General features: G+C 46.7%; 1 protein-coding gene across 1 annotated transcript in view; it reads right to left on the bottom strand.

Annotated features, from left to right (window-relative positions):
• The window catches only part of LOC144152262 (uncharacterized), a 123,843-nt gene that overhangs the window by 76,571 nt on the left and 20,065 nt on the right, over positions 1-27,207 (bottom strand). The window contains exons 2-8 of the mRNA XM_077683497.1: positions 26,690-26,827; positions 24,783-24,903; positions 20,508-20,662; positions 16,530-16,643; positions 12,654-12,788; positions 7,527-7,592; positions 6,008-6,085 (exon numbers count right to left, since the gene is read on the bottom strand). Coding sequence (XP_077539623.1) covers positions 6,008-6,085; positions 7,527-7,592; positions 12,654-12,788; positions 16,530-16,643; positions 20,508-20,662; positions 24,783-24,903; positions 26,690-26,827 — 807 coding nt within the window. The remainder of the gene's footprint in view (positions 1-6,007; positions 6,086-7,526; positions 7,593-12,653; positions 12,789-16,529; positions 16,644-20,507; positions 20,663-24,782; positions 24,904-26,689; positions 26,828-27,207) is intronic.

The following is a 27,207-nucleotide window of genomic DNA, read 5'->3' as shown; positions in this document are numbered from 1 at the left end:
ATGGGCCAGTGGCTATGGAGTTGTACCATTGTGCCAAGGAAGCGGGATAGATCTCGGCCGAGGGGGCTGTTTTTCTGATGGAGGCTAAAAACAAAAATGGCGCGTTATACCTTCAAAAGTTCGTTACGCAAGACATTCAAAAATTACGCCCCCCTCCCCTCGCGGGAACCCTGGTGTGATGCGACGCTGAAGAGGGTTCCATCGTGCGTTTCCGTTGGGTCGATTACTCGAATTGCGTGAGCAATCGTCGGGTAATGAGAGAGAGAGAGAGAGAGAGAGAGAGAGAGAGAGAGAGAGAGAGAGAGAGAGAGAGAGAGAGAGTGTAGCGCGGACGACCGTCGACTGAGAGACCGGCCGGAGCGCGGCCCTCCGCTTGTATGCGCAGCGCGCCCGAAGGAGAGGAGACCACGGAGAGAGGGGGCGCTGCACATGCGCACAGCGCCGCCCACCGGCGGAGTGAGAGAGCGCGCGGTACTGTGCGCGCCACAGATGTTGGGGGAGAGGGCGCGCTATCACAGCGAGAGGAGAGGGGGCGAGCGGAGGAGAGACGCAGCTGTGCGGACGCGGACGACAACGACGCAGGAAGGACAGGGCCGCCGGCAAGAGATGCTCCCCTCAGTGTCGCATTTAAAAGTTAACACGTTTGCAGTGTGCACGTGTCGCTTGACAGCCTGCCGTAGTAGATTCAAAATGCGCTAGCTATAATCCGTCCGGGATTGTATCTTTGTACACACAGACTGAGCGTTCTTATCTAAATAAAACAGACTTGTTTCCGTTTCATGTAAAACGAATCAGAGGCCTGTATCATACGGAACAGAGTAAATTCAACTAAAAGTATAACGAAGGAAGTGCCCGTATCTTGAGTAACAGGGAGTGTTTCCGAAACTTGCGGGTGTTATGTCTCTTGTGTAAGAAACGGAACTCGGTTCTGTATTTTAATGGTCGTTTGCCTCGCAACTTGTCCGTAAAATTACGGACTGCTTGACAGTGTCAGTAGTTTCGAAATTCAGTTGCCCTATCTAAACGCCGGTATTTCCACCAAACCAGGCTTAGTTTAATTTCAACCATGCCTGAAAACTTCCGGCCATATTTTAGCAAGGAACAAAAGTCGAACGATCAAGTATTACACGAAGGCGTTGCTGTTGTCGGCAAACAAAAAAAATCGCAGATTATTTCCAACGATTCTTACAAAAAGTATGTGCAACTGCTGCTGGCTATGCCTTTCCACGCCTCACATCTCACTTTCCAATCGCTGACAACGCCTCATTACTACCAGTCTATACTATTTAATATAAAAAACTAAATCAGTACCGGATAACATACCTCGGATTTTTTTTTAATCGCGCCCGATTGCGGTGATGCTCAGTTCTTCGTTGCAGTCTTCCATGCCCCTTTTTCGTCGTGCAAGTCGTCGTGACGGGCAGTTAGCACGCGTCGAATTCCCGTTAAGGAATTCCGTTCACTCTTTATCAAAAGCTAAAGCTAACTGACGTCAATACTGTAAGGGGAATGAACACATTGCGGTCAATTTTATTGCTAAATTTTCGAAAGGTCTTTTCTAATGTAACACAGTTAACAACAATAGTGCACTATTTTGCTCGTGCCCTTGGCAGGTCAGGTCAGATTGGCGTCATATTCCTAGATTTTCGAAAAGCGTTTCAGCTTGTCCCTGATTCTGAGCTAAGTAAAAACGTCAACCAATTAAGCTCTAGTCTACATAACTGACCTTGCGTCTGCATTTCTGTCTGTCCGCACGATTTGTGCGAGTATTGATGAACATTTTTTCATTCTTCCAGTTGCCTTTGGTGTTACGCAATGTAGCCTTTTAGGAACTTCACCATTTTAACAGCGGAGCTGTTTAAGCTTGAGTTCCATCCGTGTCTGTCGTCGCTGAAAACTCGGCGCAGCAAAGTGAAGGGGCCAAGAAGTTTGAAGCAAAGTGGCGACGAGGTAGGGAGCCGAAGAGCAGGTGTGGGGAGTGCACGTCTCAAGAGAAAAAAAAAAACGCTCCCCGTGGTCTGAGTCGAACCTGGGTCCCTCGCGATGTGAAACCTGCGTCTATGCGATTGCGCTATCATCGCAATCGGGGCGCTCAGCATTTCCTTTGGATTTATAGTGCGCGCCTTGATTTTGGACTTCGGCTGTGTTGAAGTGAACAGACGTTCGGATGGAGAGGCGCATGTCGGGGTTTGGCTGCGCCTAGTGATTTCCGTCAAGCTCCGACCTGCATGAGTTCTCCTAGTTTAGAGAGGCGGCGTGCGCTCGGCGGAATCAGTGTCAGACCTACCGATGAGATGAGTAGACCTAAGAAAAGCCAAGTTAAAGCTAGTGAAGACCACCAGCTTCGCTGTTTCCTCAGTCTTCGCATCTCAAATTGCGAAGGTGGCCGAATTTTTTTCGTTTACATTCACGATGTTCGAAGGCCAGTCAGTGAACGTAGGTGTGAAAATAAGATAGTTGGACGGTGAATGCGTCTTGTTGAATACAATAAGTTGTGTCATGACGGCCAAATTGTTCTCAGCGGTAATTTCGTTAAAGGGGGACAACATCGACGAAACAATATTTATGAAAATAATAAAAAGAGGAACATTTGGCGATTTCTTAGCAGCGTCGCTTCTGCGGATCACGGAATTTGCAGAACAACAATGCCTTGGTGTCACGATAGCAAGTAACCTTAAATGGAAAACACACACGTCTAGCGCTTGTAGGCCATCTTTCCACAAATGCACCCTCAGGCATAAACTGACCCATACACCATCGCAAAAAAAGAAAAAGACTTGTATCTTATCCATATCTTATTAGGCCGAAATTTAAATATGCATGCATCGTACAAAACAAATTTATTACTTACCTCAGCCATGACGCGTTGGAACTTGTTCAACGTTATTCGATTCACTTTCTCAAAGCACCGCATACGGAGTCCCCAAGTAATTTAATGGAGCAGCATATATCATTACAACCCTTAAAGTCCGGAAGAAAATTCAAAGGTTGAAATCTCTTTAATGCTAAGGGATCAGGTTCCCATTGAGCCAAAAACTTGCATACGTAATGGCGTCGGAATTCGGATTTCAATCCACTACCCTGCACTAGCTCATAGGGACGCTCAAAATAATTGCAAAAACGTGAAGATAGCAAGGAGTACTTCTTTGCAGTGTCTGATTGATATTTACCAGGCGCAATGGTGCTGTGGCCTTCGGCTACTAAGCATGCCCAAGAACGCGGTTCCCGGAGCACTCGCATCAGTGGCTCCGCAGCTAACGCGCTGCAGACCACAAAATCACTGGTTCTATTGCAGCCCTGGATGCCATGAAGGCAAGCACGCACGCACGCACGCACGCACGCACGCACACACACACACACACACACACACACACACACACACACACACACACACACACACACACACGCACGCACGCACGCACGCACGCACGCACGCACGCACGCACGCACGCACGCACGCACGCACATGCAAAAGAAAAAAAAACACAAGTGAGACTGCGTCGCACCCCAGGCAGTCGAAACTGATCTACAGCCATTCACTACAGAGCACCTCATAGTATTGCATGCGTTGCTTTTACAGGTCATCCAAATGTTAACTGCTTTTACAGGCTCGTGAAAGCTCATATATCGAAGGTTTCTTACCGATGCATGACTTGACAGCTCAATTTCATTTTTAGGCACTGAATCTTATTTGGCAGTACCCAGCCCATCTGCATATTTTGGTGCGTGCGGCACATCTTTAGCCTCCATTTCAGGGCCTGTGCCTATAATGCCACTCTCTGGGCTGAAGCGGGAGAGCAGTGGCACATAGCTGCCGGCCGCTCGGGTTTTAGAAGATGCTAATGGTGTTTGAACAGAAGCCTGCGGCCACTGGTGTGTGTATCTGGGTCAGTGGACACGACACAATGCACCAAGATTGATTAAAGGGACGTCCACAGACAGCGCCAACATATCCGAATTCTGGGGGTCTCGCTAGTGTGAAAGGAGGAAGGAGGAGCTTGGAGATGAATCCGACAGCTCAGACTCAGATGGCATCACCTCCTCCACGTCATCAGCAGCATGACCAGCAAATCTGGCTGCGCCACAGTGGGGATCGTGCGCACTCTTTTGCAGGCCGTCCTGGGGCCGAATTCTCCTAAAAAAAAGTGGCGTCTTTTTGAAGCGACGTGATATCGCCATGCAAATGCATGTACTCTTGTGCTGGGGCGTCGCTTTGATGGGCGGGAAAGCAGGTAAAATCGCTCTGAATAGCACCGGCAAGAGGGCGAAAAACGACGCTGCCCCCATTGTTTTGCTTGTCCCTTTGCGCCCTCTTGCCGGTGCTCCTCAGCGCGATTTTACCTCCTTTCCCGCCCATCAAAGCGACGCCCCAGCAGAAGAGTACATGCATTTCCATGGCGCTACCGCGTCGCTTCAAAAAGACTCCCCTTTTTTCGGAGAATTCGACCCCTGGTGTCAGGGGAAGCTACTGTTCCTTGTGGCTGCATCTCCCAGACGGCACAACATGCGCAATTGTACATGTTGTGACTAACTAGGCACTGACTACGCGCAGGATAGCCTTAAGGCTATCCTGCGCGTAGTCAGTGGGACGGCCGCTCCATCTCCGAGCGGCCGAGTCAGTGGTCTCCCTCGCCACACCAGAGCCACGGAGCAATATATGCCTCGTTCTTGCTCCGTGACCACAGCAGAGGAGTTGTATTGGTAAGTCCGAGCTTGCACTATCAATAGCCGTGTGCAGGGAAGGAACTAGAGCCGCAACTTTACCCTCCATGGACAGGACAAAGCGTCCTATGAGAAAGCGGCTTTGAAAGAAACCACGAGTTGCTGATTATACCGCCGTCCCTGGCCCCCTGGAAAGAATAGCTATAAGCGAAGCCCCTTTGGATAACGAAAGCGGGCGTACACGAGTGACACACTCTTGCACAGCCGGCTGATACATTAGTTGACGGTTCGTGGCGCCCTCATACTACAACTGCGCCGATCGCGGTTTGCTGTGAAAAGGCCAACTTCGTGCTATCCGGGAAGGCGTCGATCAAAACAACGCCGCTGGGACGAACTTCTGGTTGCCACCGCCGAAGTCAACGACACGATACCTATCGCTCGGAGCGGAGGTTCTCATAATTAAGGAAAGATCTGCTTACAATTTCACTGACTTCGTGATCGCGCTGCAAAACTGGCGACAGAAAAGGAGCCCCGCTAGAGTCCGTTGCCCAAACGGTACAGGACCACCGCTTTCCGCATGCACTTAGCGCCGTATAGTAACAGCCTGGGTTCGAGTCCACGCAATTTTGAATGAGCATCAGCCATACATTTATTTTTTTCGTGTTCTGCTCTTATGGATACTTACTAGCCCATAAACTATAAAGCCAAAATTAGCGACTGGCCAACGTGTTGCCGATGGTGATTGCAGGGGCGGGGTGCTCTCGAATGATTGTACGTCACTTGTTTTTTTTTTCTGATCAAACAAGACGGCAACGTTCACGTGGGCTTTAAAAGCACCCAAAGGCAACTACCACAGCAAATGGTAAAGACTGCCAAATCGAAACATCCACCATGTCACGTGGTACCAGAGTCAGAACGCCCACCGCGTCAAGAGGTCCACATAAGTCAGAACATCCATCTGAAGGGTGCCCGTCCCAACGGGACAAGGCCGGCACAGAACAGTCGCCGACTGCGACGTATAACGGAGCTCTTTCTGAAAAAACAACGCGTGCCTCAAGGTAAGTAAGTAATAAAGCCCGTTAACTCTTTCCGAGGATCTGATTTTGCGATCGATAAGGTGCCATCAAATGTGTCCCATTCTCTACAGCAGCAGCATTTTTGTGACACAAAGATGCAAAGAAATACATTTTCAGAAGTTTATTCTAGCTGGTTCATGTTTATCTCAAGCCGAAATTACATTTCGTTTTACATTAACTAAATAAATAGTATGTATATGGAACATAAAAACATGGCACTTTCAGTTTTGTTACTACTGTCATTACTTTGTGAAGAAAGATCAACTCACATTGCCAGCGGCCGCAGAAAGCTCGGCCCACAGTTCTTCTGTTCTGGCGTTGCCGAATTGGTGATTCGACAGGAACGACTGCAAGATGTAATGAGAGGATTATTAACTTATATATGAAAGAAAAATATGACAGTTATCGAAGACATACGGTGACCAGGGTCAATAACTTATTAAAACGTAATTTTTAACCCACCGATTAGGAGCCGGAGCACAACTGAAACAGTTCAGTATTGTAAGGAATCTGCTCCACGCATGCTACTCACGAGTGCCTGGACATCTTAATAAGCTATTTGAAATTAAACTTCTCGCACGAACACACATAACGTCTCATTTTGACAGATGCCGGGTTAGTTTCTATTTTATCTAGACGAAAAAAATACATGCTATACACGCTGGTGCTTTAGGAAACTTTCTTCAAGACGCACGTAGTTTTCTAATGCTACGCAAACCCACTACACTTTTATACTTGTATTTATCCAAAGCGTCCTTTCCGATAGGGATACACTTCATATGTTTATATAGCTGTTAAGAAGATAATATTTATACAAGCACGCAAATATAAACGGAAAGACAGTCTATAAATTTGTTTAAAGAGACTTCCCGCCAGCCATGTGCACCATCTAACGCATCCGGGCATTGGTCGTCTTTATGTCGCTCATTAGCATTATCTCTAATATTTTGCGAATCACTTTATTTTACGCGCTTTTTGTCGGCTGCCCCTTTTACGAAGGGCAGAGGACACGAACGTCTTGATTGTACGCTGGAAAAATCCTACGTGGGTTTGCTCCACCACAACGCATCTCAATAACCAATCGGTGCGTTAAATACATATAATGTTGGGAGTAACAACGTCGAGAATATGATTTTACTAAAAAAATGGGGTCGGCGCTATAACATCACGCAATGCAAAACGTCGGGCTTGTACTGCGTAATATTACAGAGAAAGTAACACTTTTCAAGCCATATTGGACTCTACGCATTTGATCTGGAAAAGACCGGGATGTGTGTGTGCGTTTTTTTTTTCGAATGTTCCGCAAATATAGTTAAAACTATTAATTAAAAAAAACCCGTGCGATGCCTCACGCAGCGCGCCTTAATGACAATTAATTATGAGATAATCGGCTCTCAAATTCGAATGGCGAAGCATAACCTACAATTTGGCGGGCAAATATGACCGGCGTTGCGAGATGACGCAACGCCAACATGCCGTTTTGCATTGCGTAATGTAACAGTCACCATCACATTTTTAGGCCAAATTCGTTCTCGAGCCTTGTTATTTGTCGAACTTCTTTAAATGCAGTGACCGGCCATTTATGTGTATGACGCCGAAGAATTGCGTAAATTTTTCTGTGCAAAAGCAAACAAAGTTTTGCGTACTTATTTTTCGCAACCATTTGTTTGAGGTAATATTAACACAAGTCTAAATGGGTGATCAACATACAAGCTGAGAATGAGACAAACTGATCACTTGAGTGAAAAAAAAAAGGTTTAGGAGGGAAATCAAATATGAGTAACTTACCGACACGCCCCTTTGAAACACTGCGTGGCCCAAGAAGTTTTCAAGCATTCGAAGCACAGACGCACCCTGAAACGAAGTCAATAACGCTTTCATATGGTGAGAGAAATAAGCTTTCTCGAGACTGCAATAGTCCGGTTCTGATTAGTTGCAAAAGAATCGGCGGCAAGTGAAGGAAGACGCGACATTAGCTGCAGACAACGTTTACCTGCAGCGCATTGAACACGTCCTGAAGCTTAAAGGGTATTCGCATACAGCATGATTGGCGAGCGACGCGACAACCGCAATTTAATAGTTTACAGTGTACTATGGTTGACAGCGACAAGCTGTCGCTCACACAACATGATACACCCGCGCAGGGCCCCTGAGGTCCCCTGTCGCTGTCGCTCATCGCTTTCGCTCGTCGCTTTCGCTCGCTTCTGACCGGAAACGAGCGATAGAAGCGAGCGAAGCATGGCAAGAAGCGACGACCGGCCAGAAGCTTCTGTCGCTCGTTTCAGGCTCACACTCACACTACATAATGAGTAATAATAATCTTGTATATATTAGTATACTAGTAAGTGATACATGCAATACACAATACTGATGTAGGCATGTTGGACCAAAGATTTAAGGTAGAAATATTTAATATTTACTATTTTTCGGCACCAGGGTTATTGACAATCATTCACAATTGTGTGACGTGTCTCACGCTATTTTAATATTTGGGTTAATTAACGAATACCTTAAAATAGAATAATTAACCTCTTAAATGGCGAGTCCAGCACGAAAATTTCAGTTGCATTGTTGTAAGCATTAAACAAATGAGCTGACCTTCAGGTCATTGTCTACGCACGAGGACGGGGGTTCGCTTCCCGGCCGCGGCGGCTGCTTTTCTGATGAAGGCGAAAATCAAAAAGGCCCGTGTGTACCAGATTTAGTCGCACGTTAAAGATTCGCCGGTGGTCATAATTAATTCAGAGCCCTCCACTACGGCGCACCTCATCGCCTGCGTTGCGTCGGCGCGTTAAACCCTACAATCAATCAATCAGATCATTGTCCACCAGTGCGTAAGCATTCTTACGCAGTTCATGTTCGTTGGAGTACTCTTTGGAGTACTCTTTGATTTTTCTCTCACTTTCTCTTCCCATGTTTCACAATGTACCCGACTCTCTCTTCGATGCCTGGGTGCTGTTTGCAGATATTATATAGAGTTTAAAGGTCCTCTTCCCTTCTTAAAGTTGTATTCGGCTCTCTGCTTAACTCTTCTCGAATACTGGTCTGTCGTTTGGAATGGAACTTGCAAGTTCAACAGTGACCGTATCGAAAGGGTTAAAAATAGGTTCATTTCAATCTTTCAGCACCGTTTCCGCCATGTGCAAGCAGACGCAAACGGCAGCATGTCTTTTCTGAAAAATATTTCTTCTCTTTGGTGTCGACGAATGCGAGCTGACATTACGTTTCTTTATAAACTTCTTCATGGTAGTACTTTGTGTGAAGACTTGGTTGCACTTATCGATGTCAACTTGCCGAACAAGCTACTCCGAACATTTCGAGCTTTCAGAACAGATGCTTTAAGTAGACGATGTTCGCCCATCAGAAGAATACAATGTTAATATAATGAATATCCCAATCATCTTGATATATTCCAGAGCTCTTTTTCTTTGTTCTCTGATGACTTGTAAACTGTTGTAGCTTAAGTGCCTTTATGCCATTCCAAATTTATGGGTCATATTTATTATATGTAGATCATGTTCTTCTTTACTTGTTTGTTTTAACTTTTCCTGGTTACGTGTTGCTTGAATTTCTAAAGGTTTGAGTGTCAGTGGTTGTTACGCAGAACTTTTTTTTTCCTTTTTAAACTTCCTCCCATTTTGTTCCATAACTTGCGTTTTATATGTATACTCTGTCTCTATCATGTGCACTGCTTATTTGCTTGTATATTTTCTTTTTTCCACGTGCCTTGATGATCGCTGTCCGGGTGCTATTGCTTGAAACACTAGGCTTCTCCTTTTTTGCTTTCTGAGATTTCTGTAACTACATTTACTTTACTGTTTCTATATATATACAGGGTGCCTATCTAATATTTTAAACAAGAGCAATGGCGTTATACTTGAACAAACCCTAGTGCATAATGTTTCCATTACAGTGGAGTAGCGGCCAGTAATTGTTTCGTTATGACAATTATTTAACTAGTTTTAATTAATTATCCGACCCGAAAAGTATGATCGTAATCACTAAAATGTCAAAGGGGCACACGTAGGAACCCGCGAGAGGCATCTAACTGCGGCATTTTCAGCCGTGAACTAATTGCGCCCTCATTTATTCTGACTGATAAAGAAACCCCGCGAAATATAAAAAATACCACATGACAGCGCTTCCACGCGCTTCATAAATCAGCGCCCTCAAACAAGCTCATTGAAAGCTACTGCTTTGCCTTCCACATGCCCAAGAGACAGAGCATCACCTTGATAATGGCATGCAAGGAAGGAGCAGCAACAGCAACTTTCCCGGGGCGCGTATGGCAGATAAGGCACAAACTCGGTCACCATTTTTTCTTCCCTTCACTTCGTCATCTCATTCTGGATAACTCGAAGGGATGCTGTTCGAGGGCACTGCTTTATGGTGCGGGCGGGAGCGTCGTCACGGGGTATTTTTCATAGTTTCCGGGGTTACTTTATCAGTCAGAATAAACGAGTACGCAATTAGTTCGTTTCTGAAAATACCGCAATTAGATGCCTCTCCTGGGTGCCTACAAGTGCCTCATTGACACTTTCATGATAAAGACCGTACTTGTCGACTCAGATAATTAATTACAATTAATAAATCTCATTAACGAAAATATTACTGGCCGCTACTCTGTACTGGAAACTTATGCGCTAGGTTTTCTCGGAGTAACGCAAATGCTCTTTTTTTATTCTTGCTGCATATGGTTTTCGTGTGTTGTGTCGTCTTGATTTTCGTTTGTTTTTATGAAGGTTCTGTATATGGTCTACCAACACCAAGACCCTAGGGTTGTTCCTGGGCACCGAAAATAAAGGTTTCTTCTTCTCCTTCTTTTACTTCTTCTTCTTCTTCTTGTTCTTCTTTTTCTTGTTGTTGTTGTTCTTCTTCTTCTTCTTCTTCTTCTTTTCTTCTTGTTGTTCTTCGTCTTCTTCTTCTTCTTCTTCTTCTTGTTTTTGTTGTTCTTCTTCTTGTTCTTGTTGTTGTTGTTTTGTTTTGTTTTAATTTTCTGCGCTTGCATTTTTTTATATTACAGTGATTAACCAATTACGAATTTTTCTGTAAACGCAGGACGTTACACGGTTGAGACTGTTAAGCCCGTACTACATGGAGCGATTTCGCCTGCGAATTCGCTGATGCGGCGCCGCTCGTGCGGCAAAACCACCTTTTTTCGTTGCTGCGGCAAAGTGCCAAACATTTGAAGCGGTCGAGCAAACGCCGCTCGTGCGGCGTGTGCGGCGTAGAGGGGCCGGACCTGCGGCCAATAGGAGCACAGCTCGGCACCACTTGCACGCTTGGAAACCAGATGGCGTTGCTTGTACGAGCGCGACAAAAGCGTGGGCACACCAAAACGTTCGTCTTTTCTGCTGTGTGTGCGGATATTGATAAAGAATTGGCGATTCTTATATAAAACCGCAACTAAACTTATATTAACCGCAATTCAGGCAGAAACAACTTGCCAAGAAAGTAAAATAAAACCACCCTTGTTAAAATCACAACAACCTTTGCTGGTGGCAAACTTAATACAATCTGGAAACAAGGCGCATCTGAAATGCGAAAATCGCGGCGTTCGCAGGCCCCATGTAGACGACAATTCCAGGCATTGCGGACTTCGCAAGTGCGAATGTTCGTTCCAGCGGATTCGCAGGCGAAATTCGCTCCATGTAGAACGGGCTTTACACGGTTGGGGTACTCGGCAAAGACTGCTTGCGCATTCAAACATGGCGAATGCCGAAGTTCCTCCGAGATTTCTTTCGACAGGTAAGAATCTATGTCGCTGAAATGGAATGTTTTCACATGTAAGCGCGCGAGACGAAAGCACAGCGATGTTTAGGGCTGCGAGCTGCGCAGGAGTTCATTTATTTACTCTGCCAGTCAGCAGTTTAAATTTGGCACCTTTCCATTAAGGCGTTCAAAAACTTCCTACATTAATTGAATTTTCACGGAAACTGCGGCAGTAGGTGTTTATTTTGACGCTCTGTACACCACTGTAATGAACGTTTTCTGCGTGGTGTACCGGTTAAAGTGTACCCGCCGCGGCGGCTCAATGGCTGAGGCGTTCTGCTGCTGAGCCCAAGGACGCGGGTTCGATTCTCGGCCGCGGCGGCCGCTTCTCAGATGGAGGCGAAGAGCGAAAACTCCCGTGTGCTGAGATTTCGGCGCACGTTAATGACCCCCAGGTGGTCAAAATTAATCCGGAGCCCCCAATTCTTCGCGTCTCAGTCCAGATTTTTTGGTGAACATGTTAGTTATTTTACGCTAAATAAGTTATTAACAAACCGAAATATTAAAAAAAGCTTGCGTGATCCACGCCATCCACAGTAATTTTAATTCAACATTTTTTTTGTCTTTTAACTTATATATATAAGTAGTTTGCGTGAAACAGCAGGCATATTTCCCATTGACGTGCGCAAACTATACTCACACCCGTAACGTGCCTTCGCATTCCGCGTTTTGTCGATTCCTCCAAAAGCGCGATTGGCGCGGCACTTATTCCCCCTCGTGTTGGCACGTACCGCAGAAGGAAAGCATAGCTCATAATGCCTCGCTGCGGCCGCGAAACGAGCCGTACGCGGTGACCGGCGTTCCTCGAAGGCAAACGGGAACGACCAGCGCATGCGATAAACAAATCTGCCCTTGAGGAAATGCAAGACTGCGCGGGAGATCCCTCGGGCTTGGCTGGCTGGCGTGATTACCGCGTCATTGGCAGAGCGAACGAGGGAAACAAGGGAGGGGCCGAGTAAGGCTTGGCGCTGCCCCGTTAGCGGGCCCCGGCGTCGACCGCGTTGCGGCGTGGGCTGTCGTATAGCTCGGTGTCATTCTCAGTACGACGAAGAAAAGCGGGGGACCACAGAATGACCGCGCCAGGGATTTCCCCCCTCCGGCAGGGCTCCCACAGTGAAGCTCTCATAGAGACAGATTTCTCGCCTTGTTATAGGAGATGGTGTCGAATATCTCTGTAATTTCGTCCGGGTGGCTCACGCTCTGCACCACGGGGTGAGACGTAGTGGTGGAGTCCAGGTCCATCACGGGCTGCAGGTCTTCCGTCAGGAACTGGTTCATCTGTGCAAGCGATAACGAAGGAGGCATTGTGTGCGTGTATGCTCCTTGATCACGTCCACGCCAGGTCGCCTGGGTGGGAGCGTCGCGCTGCAGGGCGCGCAAGTTCGAGTGGCGACGGACGCTGGTGCGTGGCGCTACGCCCAAAGCAGGAGATAAGGATGCGTCCCCTTGGGATATCGGATCATCGTTGTTAACTGATCATCGTTGTTAACTTTTCCCCCCCGCTTTATGGGGAATCCTTTTTCTGTCATACACTCTAAAAAAAAAACAAATTTTGCATCTGATTGTGCCTTTATTAATCGATAAGTAAGGCTGAGGATAAAAAAATATTCTAAGTAAAACGTTTCCCAAAGAACAAAAAGCCCTACAGGGCACATTTTTCAGTCGGAAACGTTTTCAAAGGCAATGTTGTCATTATCAAAGATGCATAGCACTGTGGGATAGAGGCTAAATAAAGATCACATTTTTTCACAAAAAAAAGTGAAGACTACCACAAGGCGTCTTCCCTAAGCAGTAACAAGGGCCAAATTCTGCGAAACTTGCAACAAAAAAAAAGCCTCTAACGACCAAACGACGGCGAACGAGACTGCTGGCATGCAGGAAAGCAAATACCATGCACTGTGTTTAAACAAAAACAGCCACATCATTTTCTAAAGCCGTTCTTTTGAGAAGAGCCGACTTTAATGGAATGTAACCGACCATGTCCTTTCCAGATTGTAACTCAGACCTATTCAAGCCACACGCAAGTGCCGGAACGAAGGCGTCCTCGCAGTGTTCTGGCACCTATGTACCTTACTGACATAAAGTCCACGAAGACACAGAAATATGCGCATTTACAACACCCGATAGCCGCCTAAAAAGTTTAGTCCGCATGGGACGTCGGTTATTGTATATTCAGCTTTGCCGAGCACGTACAAGCACAGTATTTCTCATTTTTTTATTAGGTATCGCCCCTAATGCAGGAAACGACCCGTCCAAGTTCCCGTGCTGGTACTGCTCAGCTCGTATTTAGGACCGGATCGCATATGCGAGGGCTGCCAGCTATGAATCCAGGTAAACGCCAGATTCTCTCGGTTGAACAGGACGAAGTTCTCGAGAGAAGAAAAGAGACGAAAAGTTAAGCGTGCGGAGTCATGCATCAGCAGAAAAAACTTCATCACACTTGCCGTGGGCTCATTCCCTATGGTAGTTCCCTACTGTAGCAAAAACGTCGTTAACTTCACAATTTAATTGTAGACATGCGCAGTGCTTCATCTGTTAAACCGTGACTGCAAAACAAAAACTCTGCGCCGTTTAACAACCTTGGCTTTATTTCCGGCACTATGGTTGCACTATTTGAGTTTGTACGTTACTTCCTTCCTCATTTAAAACTCTTTCGGCGAGCACAAGCTTGCATGTCGCCTTGGCAAACGCCAAATTATTATTTTTGCACCTTGCTGCTCTGAAGTGGGTTAAACTGAACAGCCATTGACGCGTACTAATAGCTCTTTAATTTTGTAATCCTCATCTTTGTTTTAGTAAAAGTCATGCTTTTCTTCTAACAGTAAATTTGGCTCTTGTTTCAGGTTCTGCATAAATAGCTTACAACTTCGAGATACCTTTTTCTTTTTGTTGGGCAGCGCTTTTTTTGTGTGTGTGGCAATATATGAGAAGCCAGATTCACAAAAAAACTTGCCGTAACAAGCCCTCACTCACCGGTGCGTGATTTTTTTGTTCCCTAATGCAACGCCAGCGAACGCACCAAGCAGTGCACGAGCAAACGCACACCAGAGCGAGCATGGGGTTTCGAATTCGGGCATCGGATTTGACCTCGGCCTTTGCGCTTGTTTTCTACCCGAGCTTTGTGCAAAGTTTTGTACAGCAACGCTGCCGAAACTTGTCCATTCAGCTCACCTTGATTCCCCTCTCTCGCAGCGCAAAATTTGCCAGCGGTACAAGGGCAGCGGCGCTGCGTTGGAAGGAAATGTGTAGAGTTTTTACGTGGGAAATTTAATTTGGGAAATCCCGCAGAAAAACAGAAAGCGAATGTGGGCGAGGAAAGTCTGTGCCAACCTCTTCACCTCAATGCTGTTGCCCTTCCTCACCTACGCCCTCGTGGGTATTTTGAACGCCATCACATACACATTGAAGGAAAGAACACATTGAAGGAAAGGGCCCGTAGTACGTGTAATGAACTGCGTTAGAACGGTGGTTTGAGCTAGTTGGTGGTGCATACTGAAATTCTAAACAGCGCAAAAATACGGGACAAGGAAACGATGACACAAGGCGCCGCCTTGTGTTGGCAGCGCCTTGTGTCGTCGTTTCCTTGTCCCGTCTTTTTGCGCTGTTTCGAATTTCAGTACGTTAAACGACCTCCAGGTGATCATAAGTAGTCATTCACTGAGGAGCACCTCGTAGCCCAGGAGAGTATACATGGGGTATAAGCCCGTCGAGCCCCCATTTGAAGTTGAACGTTCGCCTGCAGGCCACAAGCATGCTTCGAGCCGCATTCCTGTGTTTGGTTTTTCTCCCACTTTCCCAGCACTGAAAGCGTCCGACGTCTCCCAGAAGCTGCCTGACGAGTTCACGAAGCCATCGCCTCCCACAAGCGTGTCATTCGTTTCTTGAGGTTGCGGCGCACGTTATTACGGGACACGTAACATATCGTTTGCAGATATATATATACGTGCGATAATGGGAAGGAAATGGCCTCGCGTCAGTCGATCGGGTTAATGGCCCCATGCATATCTCGCCTGAAGAAATGGCCTGCCGAGGTGAAATCGAGTCGAGGGTTGCCCTACATTCCGAATTTCCCCTCTACGAAGCAAATGCCCCAGAATAGTGATAACTTCGGCCAGCTGCGATGTCCGAACGGCTTTCGCTCAGCGCCCTGTACCCATGCAGGAGCTGGGTATCGTTAGCAGTCGCTATTTCTTTGTAGGCGTGCTTTATGAACGTTCTCGCGCCACGGTATGCACTGAGGAGGCCTCCAGTATCAATATAACGATGTGACGAAATACCAAATGCGCTAGTTTTAGCGATAATAGGGTGGCAGATAATTAGGACAAGTAAAGAACGTGCTGTGGACGCAGCCAGCGCATGTTCCTGGTACTTAAGTGCGACCTGTGCGGGCTGCTAGATGCCGGTGAAACCAACTGTCACTTAAAAGGTATTGTGGACTTTCAAAGCCAGCTATCCGTAGTTAAGATTTTTTTTTTCACTACAGGGAAGAGAATTAAAAAAAAAACTTCGCTACGAAAACTCTCGACAAATCAAAGACGTTGGATGAGCGCACATAAAGCAGTGTCAGTAAGCGTTCGTTACTTGGGGGCGCCAACTTTGCATGGTTTTCGATGGTAACAAGGTATTTGTCCGTTTCACCACCACGACGTTAGTTTCGCCACAGGCTAGTCGACTCCCAGACGACCACAGTGTGGAGAAGTTCTGTCCACCCGACCCGTGATAGGTTGCGCTGAAGGTGTCACCTTCTAATCCGATAATTTCCTGATCGAGAGTTTAATCGCGCGGAGCGAGAATGGAAGGCACTGTTCCAGCGCTGCAGAGCCGATGCGTTCTATTATCGGTCCTAAAGTTTCCTTTTGGACGCTGTTGTCAGACGGCCACTTATACCCGGACATCCTAGCTGCATAGCGTAAACGAACAGGGCCCATGATTGCACGAGCGGGCCACAAAGCAGCATGTGCTACGACTGCGATCGCCAGTTCGTTCAAGAGCAGCCGAAACGCAGGCGTTAAAACATACCATGTCCCATTCGGGCTCAACGTGATCAATGCCTTTGTACTCGATGTAACTTGCAAAACCTTCGTTCAGCCACAGGTCATCCCACCACTCCATGGTCACCAGGTTACCAAACCACTGAAACAGAAAGAACAGCGAGGACAGGCAGTTCACTTTTCTGTTCTTTTTCCGACATTGCAAGCGCTAAAAAATGCACACTTGCGCTGGTACAAATATCCGCTGACAGAGTAGACGCACAGAGTCCTGGAACGGCGTCATATCAAGAACGCGAGAAAAAAAGAACGGGTGTACTGCATGCACGTGTGCTTCGACCCAGATGGTCGAACGCGTTTCTGTCATTCTTTCTCGTGGAATCTGTGTGAGCCGCCCTGCTGCCTAACCAGATGGCGCCACATCAGAAAATATACGATATTTAATGAAGGCAGGCGCCGCTCATAATCGGTATTCTTTTTCGGATTTTAGGCGCTATCCCGAGAAAACGTCTACGACAACGAATCGTGGTCTTTACTGAATACTCTGGTAACTTAAGGGGAAACCCCCAAGGTGGAGTAAGTTTCTGCGAAGGAAAGTTTGACATCCACCTAAATGCAGCCATAAGGCTACAAAGGAAAGCTATACAGCTTTCTCAGAAACTTCGCAGTTGAAGAAAAATTCGTCCTGGTCCAGGATTCGAACCCGGGACCACCGCTTAACCGGAGCAGTCGCTCTACCAACTCAGCTAACCAGGAGGCTAGTCGTTTGTAGAGCGAGAGCGAATTGATCAACAACTCGAAGTGAAGGACAGCAACAGTCCTTCACTTCGTGTTGTTGATCAATTGAACGCTCAGTTGGTTAGCTCAGTTGGTAGAGCGACTGCTCCGGTTAAGCGGTGGACCCGGGTTCGAATCCTGGACCAGGACGAATTTCTCTTCAACTGCGAGGTTTCTGAGAAAGCTGTATAGCTTTCCTTTGTAGCCTTATGGCTGCATTTAGGTGGATGTCAAACTTTCCTTCGTAGTTTGGTAACTTGTCCGCCTATGAAAAACAAGGAACACGAATTTTGCTAATTATAGCTGCATGAATGCGTGCAACCTTGTACTCTCGCATATTAGCTGGCTCGGTCCTTGGTGAGACTGCGGATAAACCGAAATCCACGACTGGTTTCTGTGTGCAAAATATATTTTAAAAATGACAACGAATAGATACACTCTAAGAAATCACCTCGGCTGGGCTTCATCGCAAGGCCCCAGAACGATAAATCAGCTGGACCAAATGTGCGAATTTTGGAAAAGCGAGGTCAAGTAAGCGATTAAAGGGTCCCTGCAACACTTTTGCCAACTTTTTTTTTTTAAATCTTAAATGCTTGCAGAACGTAGTCACCCAACACACCCAGTACTTAGATTAGGGGGTCGAAAAGTACCTCAGCCAGAAATTACTGCTCTATGCCCATCAGATAACTTGTAAACTCGCTCAAGAGATTTTTCTCTCTTTCCTAGTCTTGACGTTCTTCGACGGCTCGAATTACGTCACTAACGCACCCGCCGCGGTGGCTCAGTGGCTAAGGCGTTGCGCTGCTGAGCACGAGGTCGCGGGTTCGATTCCCGGCTGCGGCGGCCGCTTTTCTGATGGAGGCGAAAAGCAAAAACGCCCGTGTGTACGAGATTTCGGCGCACGTTAAAGATCCCCAGGTGGTCAAAATTAATCCGGAGCCCTCCACTACGGCGCGCCTCATCGCCTGCGTTGCGTCGGCGCGTTAAACCCTACAATCAATCATCACGTCACTAACGCCATGTAGCGAATGTTGGCCGATTTTGCTTCAGTTGCAGCAATGGACGCTTTTCGATACCAACTTAAAAAAAAGCCTCAAAAACAAAGCAGAAACGGAAGGCTTGTATCTGGTGCGACGAGCAAATCACGCAGTGGCGATAATAGCTTTCTGCTGGCGATAATAGCTTTCGCAGTGGTTTCAGACGCGAAGGAAAGAGTGAAAGCGCTTATCGGAAGTGTTGCAGGGTTTCTTTAAAGAAAAAAAAAAGAATCTGCGCAGGGTCAACAGCGCAAATGCACGCCTTGCGCTGTTGTCCCCAGTGCAGATTCTATTTTGTGCCCTAATCGCATGCTAGGCCCATAGAGTTTCTTAGTAAGTATACTAGAGAGGAAACTGCGCCTCGTAAGCCATGTCGTCGTGGGGGTTCGTGGGAAGACATCCTTTTTGGCTTGGGCTTGGCATGACAACTGGATTCTTAAGCGGTTTTTGGGATTTGCTTTCTTCACTATGCATTCACACGTTTACGAGCTACAAGGAAGCCGAAATCCTCCCGTTTATGTGGTAGCCGTGTTCAGTGAAACAGCAGGCAATGCGTGATCGCACCTGACGTTGCTCATGCGGCAGTCGAAGGACGTATGACTGAGCGGGTAATATGCCGCCGCGAAATTTGTAGTCGACGAAAAGAGGAAACAAAACGTACTTCGACGAAGACAAGATACGGATGATACGGGTGTATGCGTCCTATCTTGTCACCGTCCACGACTGTTTAACGCCACGTTTTCATTTTTCTTGTTAAACTAGCTGGCGGTCGCGGTGCACCGGTTCACCACGAAGGCAACGTTTTCATAGGCACGCTCAAAAAACTTTCGAAACTCTTCAAACAACTTATTTTTTGAAATAATGGTAAAATTAATAAAATCACATTCTCTAATGAGTTACCCCCCAAATAATAACATTGTTCCTAACCAGAAGCTTGGCCTGCGGAATAGCAGGCACAACCGCCCCGGCAAAAATACGCTTTACTTCTTTTTTTCTTAGTTTTAAACCAGCCTGTTTTTATTTTTCACATACATAACTGATCACTATTTTTCGCGTTTTTGTGGCACTTTGTTTGAATTTGCGGTCACTAAAACGTTTCAATCCAAGCCAATGATGAAACTAAGGCGAGAGCGATGTATAATGGCGGTCCATGACGACACAGACGACCTTGATGTGAACCGCATAGACGCTAGCGCCAGATTCCTCTCTAGTGTATACTGTAAGAAACTCTATGGCTACGCCTCGTCATTCGCCCAATTCGCCCATTTGGTTACGCTGATTGGGCGTTCTAGGGCGTTGTGGTGAAACCCACCAGCGGCGATTCCTTTGAGTGTACAGTGTATGGGGCTTTCGTTCTGCCGATGTAGTCATGTCGCTAATACCTATATGCCTCGTGGGAAAATCAGAAGGTGGGTTTTCAAGGTTACAACAGTTCAAAGCAAAGCAAGGCAAACAGAACCATCACGGTTCCAGTCATCATGGAGAAAAAAATCACATTTCGCACAACTAAACACCATCCAAAATTAAGCTTTAACAGTCATGGGCAGCTTATGTGACCTTTTAGAGTCTATTACCTAATGCGTCAATATCAAAGCACTTTACGTCCATAATTTCGTCCCCCAAAATTTCCGTGCTTCGCTCTGTCACATGTAAAAAAAAAAACAAGAAAGGCTTGAATATATAGCAGGCGGATACGAATGTTTTGCTTTGTATGCTTAGTCCTGCACGGAAACGATTTCGAACGAAATAGGCGGCTGGGTACGTTAGCTTTTTTATTTCTGCTCACGCAGCAGCGATAACCGATACCAACATATTCTGCGAACGTTGTACACTAGAGCAGTCCCGTAATTCAGCTTCACAAAAATGCACTCTATTGACCAATCCATGCCGCCAAACAGGCTTATTCAGAGAATGGAGGCAATGTGCATACCATTTGACTCAAAAATCTGATCTTCGCTGTGGCACTGCCCAGTGCAGAACGTCATGCTTGCATTTCGTGACGCCGCAGCGCAGACCGAACTACTGAGTCAAATCGTACGCTCGACATCGTCATTCGCCCAAATTTCATTCTTGGCCGCATGAATTGGCCAACAGAGTGCATTGTTGTGAAGCTGAACCACGGGACTGCTTTACAGTGTAGACACTTGACTGGTCGGGGTAGTGATTCTCTCATGCCCGATGACCCGTGAGTGTACCTGATGGGCAAGTTCGTGCGCTATGACGGCCGCCACTCGCTGCTTGTTCCGAGGACTGGACTGTTTCGGGTCGTAGAGCAGGTTCACTTCCCTGAACGTGACCAGGCCCCAGTGCTCCATAGCTCCAGACACGAAGTCCGGAATGGCAATCATGTCTGCAGAATGCAAATGTTGCGCGGCGTTAATGTCACATGTTGCACACAAAGGACGATGCGTTCGCAAACTTGGCGTTTACATAAGGAAGCATGAGAAAACATCAACACCCCTCTGTCGAAACAAAACCATAACAGAACTCGAAGCTTTCCAAAATCAAGTCTAACACCAAACCAATGAACCCAGAAGCAAGCAGACTCTATTTATTTATGATGATTAATACAGTGGTCGCTGTCGTTAGACGGAGGGGTGCACTTTCTATCTAATTTTGCACGTACATGCACCCCCCTCCAAACCCACACTGCTTCTACCGTGCCGGAATGGCGCACATTAAAAGAAAAAGTGTCCTGAATGGCGCAGTCGGATAGACGTCGGCTTCTTGACGCGAGGGACCCAGGTTCAATTCCGACCACGGGAAGCGTTTTAATTTCACTCCACTTCACCAACGATCATCATTATCGTCAGAGAAAGTTGGCTTTCCTGCAGGGCGTTTTGGGAGGACTACAGACGACATCAGTGAGAGGCTGGACGCTTTGTTGTAATATAGCAACAAACAGCCGACGTAACTGTCCCGATACAGGGCTGCGCCATCGAATAGCCTGCCTAAAGCCTATGAAAACAGGGTATTCCGATAGTCAGACCGATCCTTGGATACTATTTAAAATTTATCGTCCACGACCACCCCCTTCCCTTCCATCTATAACTCGCTTAATTCGTCTATCGAGGGAACAATAATTCTACAACAGGTAGGATTGTCAACTTCTTCTAACTTACCACCGCTATTTCGCAACACTTGGGGAACTTTCAAGCATTAGACATTTATCAGTGCCTAAGAAGACTAACACAATGAGAATTTCGACTACGTATGCAAACATTTCTTTTTGAAACTAAAACTAAGTGCCTCACAAATGTTTGCTTATCGATTAACACCGCCAGGTTCTTGAAATTGATCCGAACATATTAGTTACGTATCGGACACAGCATTTCTTCCTGTGAGGTGTTTGTCTACACTAGTTTAGAAAGCAAATTAATTAATTAATAATTAATTAATTAAAAGAGCGTGTGGCCTCCTGCGCACTCATCGACGTTCGACGCAACAAAGACTTCGAAGCCTTCCTCCGGCCCGGCAAACTAGAAGAGGGAGCTGAGACGAAGCCATGTACTGAAAGACACCACGGCATTACGCAAGAGCTCTTCTTCGTTTCTTCCTTCTCCTCTCCCACGGTATAACACCTCCGTCCTCCGCCCCTTGTCAACGTGCGTGGTGATCGTAGACCAGGAGCTCCATTCTCAGACATCTTTACACAGTAATGCTTAGGCTCGTTTGCACCGAGCAGAGACACGGCGACGACTAGCAACCCAAGTTTCGATTGCTTGACACGCAGTATAATAAATAGCAGCCTCAGTTAATAGCAATAAACTGGTACCAATAAGTTAATTTTTCACAAAAGGCAAAATTCAACAATGTTTTCGTTCAAAGCTGTTTTGATTGCACCAATTTAGAAGAGCGTTTCTAAGAAGTTTGTCATATTTTCGGATACCGACACGGGGCTTGCACAGTGAGACGCAAAACCGTGCAATATCCGCTGCCTCAATAATTCTGCGTGTAAGACGGTCGCGATGTTTCCCGACTATTGAGCGTTGTTCCAGCAATGGAGCGCGGCCCCAATCCCAACAAAACAGCCCCACGTGGCCATTCACAGAACTAGAAGCATTATAGTTATGGTCGCCCTCAGGCAGAAAATAGCTAAGCGGCCTGTTTGCCCGACATACGACACGAGAGAGGAAGTAAGTAAATGACGCCTGCAGCACACGCAACACACTTCTTGGTGCGGTGCGACTGGTTGCAGATATACTTCATCGAACGCCGGTTCTATGCACTTACAATGCCTTTCACGCGTCATAGCTCCTTCTCGGCTGTAAATAGTACACGTTTGCCTCACATCCTTTCCGATCTTCTTGAAACCATGCGCTAATCGGCACTGATTTGATTAATTGATTATAGGGTTTAACACGCCGACGCAACGCAGGCGATGAGGCGCGCAGTAGTGGAGGGCTCCGGATTAATTTCGACCACCTGGGGATCTTTAACGTGCGCCGAAATCTCGTACAAACGGGCGTTTTTGCTTTTCGCTTCCACTCGCGTGCTATACTGGTTCTGTGTTCGGATACCTGACCTTCACATTTACGAGCAAATATTCCGCGGCGGTGTCAGCGCTCGAAAGGAGGGATGATGATGTTGCCGATAGACAGAATAAATCGCAGCCAACTTATACCCGTGCTACACGGCCGTTTTAAAGACCTTCCGAAGGAATTCGAACCAATTTTCTATCGAGTGCTGTAAATACCTAGGGCGAACTTTAAGTGAGCGTTCAACCGTCAAGCGAAAGTTGCCGTGTAGCAAAGGCGTTACACGCGAGATTATCGAGGCACGCGTCATCGCCTCTCCCTCTCCGTGTGAGCGTGCCATACCTGTCGGTACACTAAAACGAGATTAATGCTTTCGATGCGCACTCGTAAATTGGTGTCTACGCGAACAGGTTTGAAGGAAACCGTGTTTAGATTTTATGCTTTGCGAGTAATAATTAATGCGCTTTCCCCAATCTGCTCCTACTATCATTGTGTAGATGTTCATGTGGCTGTGCATGTTGACTGCAGTTCCTATTTATGGTGCGTTGCGTGTCAAGCAGTACAGTTAAACCCGGATATAATGAAGTTGACAAAAATTCCCAATTTTTCTTTACATGCAGGTTTTCGTTACTTGGAGGTTTAAAGTTAAGGCTCGCATGAGTGAAGCAGAAACAAAACCGAAATGTCAGACAACAGCGACGGTGAGCTCACCCTTCAATTATTGATTTAACAGTGCAAACTGCGTGATTGGTGCTAGGCGTTTTCCACGAGCTTAGTCACAACATGGCGCTCCAAAGAATCAAGCTCGCTTACCCCCATCTTCACAAATGTAACCTAAGTAACACTTTTGCCTTTTGACACTTTTCTGCGGCTTAACGCGTTTCAAGGACCAAACGTATGCTGAAAGGGCGCCTTTTCGTAAATTTGGTGAACCTGATGCTGTTTTCTGCACTAAAAATCGGTGAGAAGGTGCTATCTGGGATACTGTATACCGGGTGGCGGCATTATTCTTTCACGCCGGCGGAGGCAGCATTTAAAATCGCGAGCTAGACTTCGAAAGACAAAAGTTTTCATTTTCCGGCAGCAGAACTAACTACCGACGAACGTATACACCAGCAGTGGAGACGCGCGACTACACGCCGACTGGAAGGCCTAGTACCTAACGACACAGCCCTCGCACGTGGAGACGCCTGGCAGTGCGGGCGAAATGAACTAAATTAGTGCATTTCTCCAGCCGATTTCTCAAACAGAAGGTGCAAAATGCAATGACTGATCAGAGTGGCGAATTCGTGACATCAAGGTAAACCGTCGTTACGCCTTCGTTACATAGAGGTCGCAAACAAATGGGCTTCAATGGAGCTGGCAATGGGGAATTGAAAACCATTGTTAAATCCAGGAATTCGTTACGTAGAGGTTCGTTACATACCGTTTTAACTGTTGCAAGTCGAAGCCGTGTTTTTGCCTTCTTTCCCTTTTGTCGCTGGAGCTGCACCCGTCCACCATGCCTTAGCAACTCGCCCAAGCTACCACCTTAATAAATGTTCCAATCATCAGAACATCAGCTCCGTGTCAGAAGTTTCGGATGGCCTGACATAATGACGTTACGTCGGATGGAAATGTGTGACAGTGTACGCGTCTCCAACTCCAGGATTTTTTTTTCCCCCTGTACTCGGCCCGTCATACAAATTTTGTCGTTGTATGTGTAGGCTGCGTTGATACGACTTACAACTAGCAGCTGCTTACTCTCCGAAAATATAGTCGTGCGGTAACCTTCGTCGTTAATCACTCCCACTGACTTTTGACATCTAATTTGCGTAGGCGCGCGGTAAACCACACCTGAAAGTTTTCGGTTTCGTTAAGCTCATGAAAGGGACTATAGTTATAATACAGGTTAAAGTAAACAGCCGTTAATCTAGCCGTCTTCATTTCGTGTGCTTCTAAAGGTAAAAGCAGCGTCTTGACGTCGACTGTTATATTAACTATACTCCTCACCTTGCTTTGGCAGCGGGTATTTGAGACCGAAGTACTTCTCGTAGAAGTTGAGTATCCTCGAGCCAATGTCCAGAGCATAGTGGGTCTTATTCAGCTGGTTTGGAGCGGCGTATACAGAGAACTGAAATGAAGCGGAAAAAAAAAAAACATGCACAATTCTAAAGCGTTTGTGGTTGGTACAATTTCTGCGGCCTCTGTAGGTTTATTTAGCTCTTGTGTAGGCGAGAATACTAGAAACAAAGCAAGATATTACGAGATTTCATTCATCATACGAAGAAAGGCGGTAGGAGATGCTGACCTTGTGGTGCTCATTTTGGCTGAGATAGCATTTTTTTCAGTACCCTATGTCAATTATTTCTGTTCCTATTTGTGAAGTGTACAGGCGATGCAAGGAAGCACCGATAATATGCTGGTATTTTTCATTCTGTACTTGTAATCACTCCCAGAAAACCCGTTATTTAGGCTATTGCTTCACTTTCCAGTTACCGCCATAAAGATATAGCGTCCTGTTTTTACGTTTGCTCCTTCTGGTGATGGAGACGATGCGTGCTACGCCGGCGTCCATATTCTTCAATTATGGTTCGCACACGCAAAGGCTGTGGCGTCAGCAACGCGAAAAGACATCGACACCATTGCGCGGAGAGGGGACCATTCTAGAAGATGCTGAGCGAACACATTCGAACATCTTCGACTTGGCCCCCCGACGTGTAGCACAGCGGCTAAGCGATCTGCTTGCGCAACTTAAAGTGCCCGCTTCTAAACCAGCCCATTTTGCTCCCCCCCTCTTTATGTATATATATATATATATATATATATATATATATATATATATATATATATATATATATATATATATATATATATATATTTTTTTTTTTTTTTTTTTTTTTTTTGAGGGGGGGGGGGGGGGGGGCGGTGATGGTTATGTCAATACGCCGGGGCGGAATTCTCAGTTGTGTCCGTTTCAAAAACGCCCATTTAGCTTCCCTTTCAAGACGTAACATTACCGCACTTTCAGGGCCTATGACCAATGAGATGCAAATATTGATTTGATTGATTCTGGGGTTTTAACGCACCGACGTGCACAGGCGATGAGGCGCGCCGTAGTGGAGGGCTCCGGATTAATTTCGACCTCTGAGGATCTATAACCTGCGCCGAAACCACGAACACACGGATGTTTTCGCTTTTCGCCTCCACCAGAAAAGCGGCCGCCGCGGCCGGGTATCTAACCCACGTCCTTGGGATACATGCCCAGAAACCGAAGCCCCGCCTAGCTTGTACCGCGTCACACCGGGGTCGTTTGCTTTCAGCCAATCAGGGCCCGCTCAAATTGGACCCTTTGAAACGCATATGAAATGGTCAAAACTGAGAATTCCTTACTAGGAAAGAGCAAATTCCATGATGGTCACCCGAGTAGAGCCCATATGTCACTGACACTGTAAGGACAGCATTTACGTCGGCCAAGCAGGAGTGTGCAGTGCGTCTACGGTTGATAGCGCGGACTGTGCCGAATCCATTGTGATGTGTCTCCGGTCGAAATGAGCTCAGAGGGGACTTTTAGCACGCATGATCAAGCCACCTTTTTTAGTGACAGTAATGAAACAGGACACAGATCAGTAATTAAATGTCGAATGTAACACCAACAATAGCAGTTGACTCCCGTATCTCCTTCTTCGTGGGATGAGATACGTTAGGCGCTAACTGTTAATATCGGTACGTTTTTAAAACGAGTAGCATTTGTCACGTACGGACACGTACGTCCAGAGGAAGCAACCCGCCAATATATGTACCGACAGCAATATCGCTTAGCCAGCACTGCTGTAGAGTGCTGCTACTTGGAGCCAGACTGGGCTCACGCAGTGTGATCATTCCGCAGTTAGATGGTTGCGCTCTGGTTTTCCACTCACCGGTATACGATCCACTGAGGCCAACGTCTGCACACTTTCAAAATCACACACGATGAAGCAGACCAAGTAGGTTACCATTGGCACAGATTCTTCAAACTTAGTCACCGTTTTTCCGTCTTCTCGGGAGATAGGGTAACCCTGAAATCCAAAAGAAAAAACAGAAAACAACTTAGTATTCTCACGGCCAAAACCTGCTAAATGCTCATTACAGCCCAACCCCTGGAGCTATCCCTTGGATATAGCTCCAGGAGCGTCGGAGCAGCCCTTGCCTGCCCTGCGGTAAGAATGGCTCATCGGCGCCTGCAGCTGTCAAATTTACGGAGATGCTATCTCCCAGCCTCTTGACTGGCCGTGGCGATATTGGGAAACCGAACAGAAACAGTCAAGCGACGAAGGTGCGAGTGGCACGGTTTTGACGTGGAAGGCGATCGTGATCGGATTGCGGGCGACTTTTCCCGCTTGCGTGCCTGCTAACGCCGTACGTGAGCAAGGGCCGTTGCGCGGCCGCCGCACGACTT

Source organism: Haemaphysalis longicornis, unplaced genomic scaffold, assembly GCF_048455015.1.
Source record: "Haemaphysalis longicornis isolate Haplotype H1 unplaced genomic scaffold, Haemaphysalis longicornis Haplotype H1 scaffold_1, whole genome shotgun sequence".
NCBI lineage: Eukaryota > Metazoa > Arthropoda > Arachnida > Ixodida > Ixodidae > Haemaphysalis > Haemaphysalis longicornis.
Note: the sequence above shows the minus strand (reverse complement) of the source record. Positions and strands in the feature narration are given on the sequence as shown.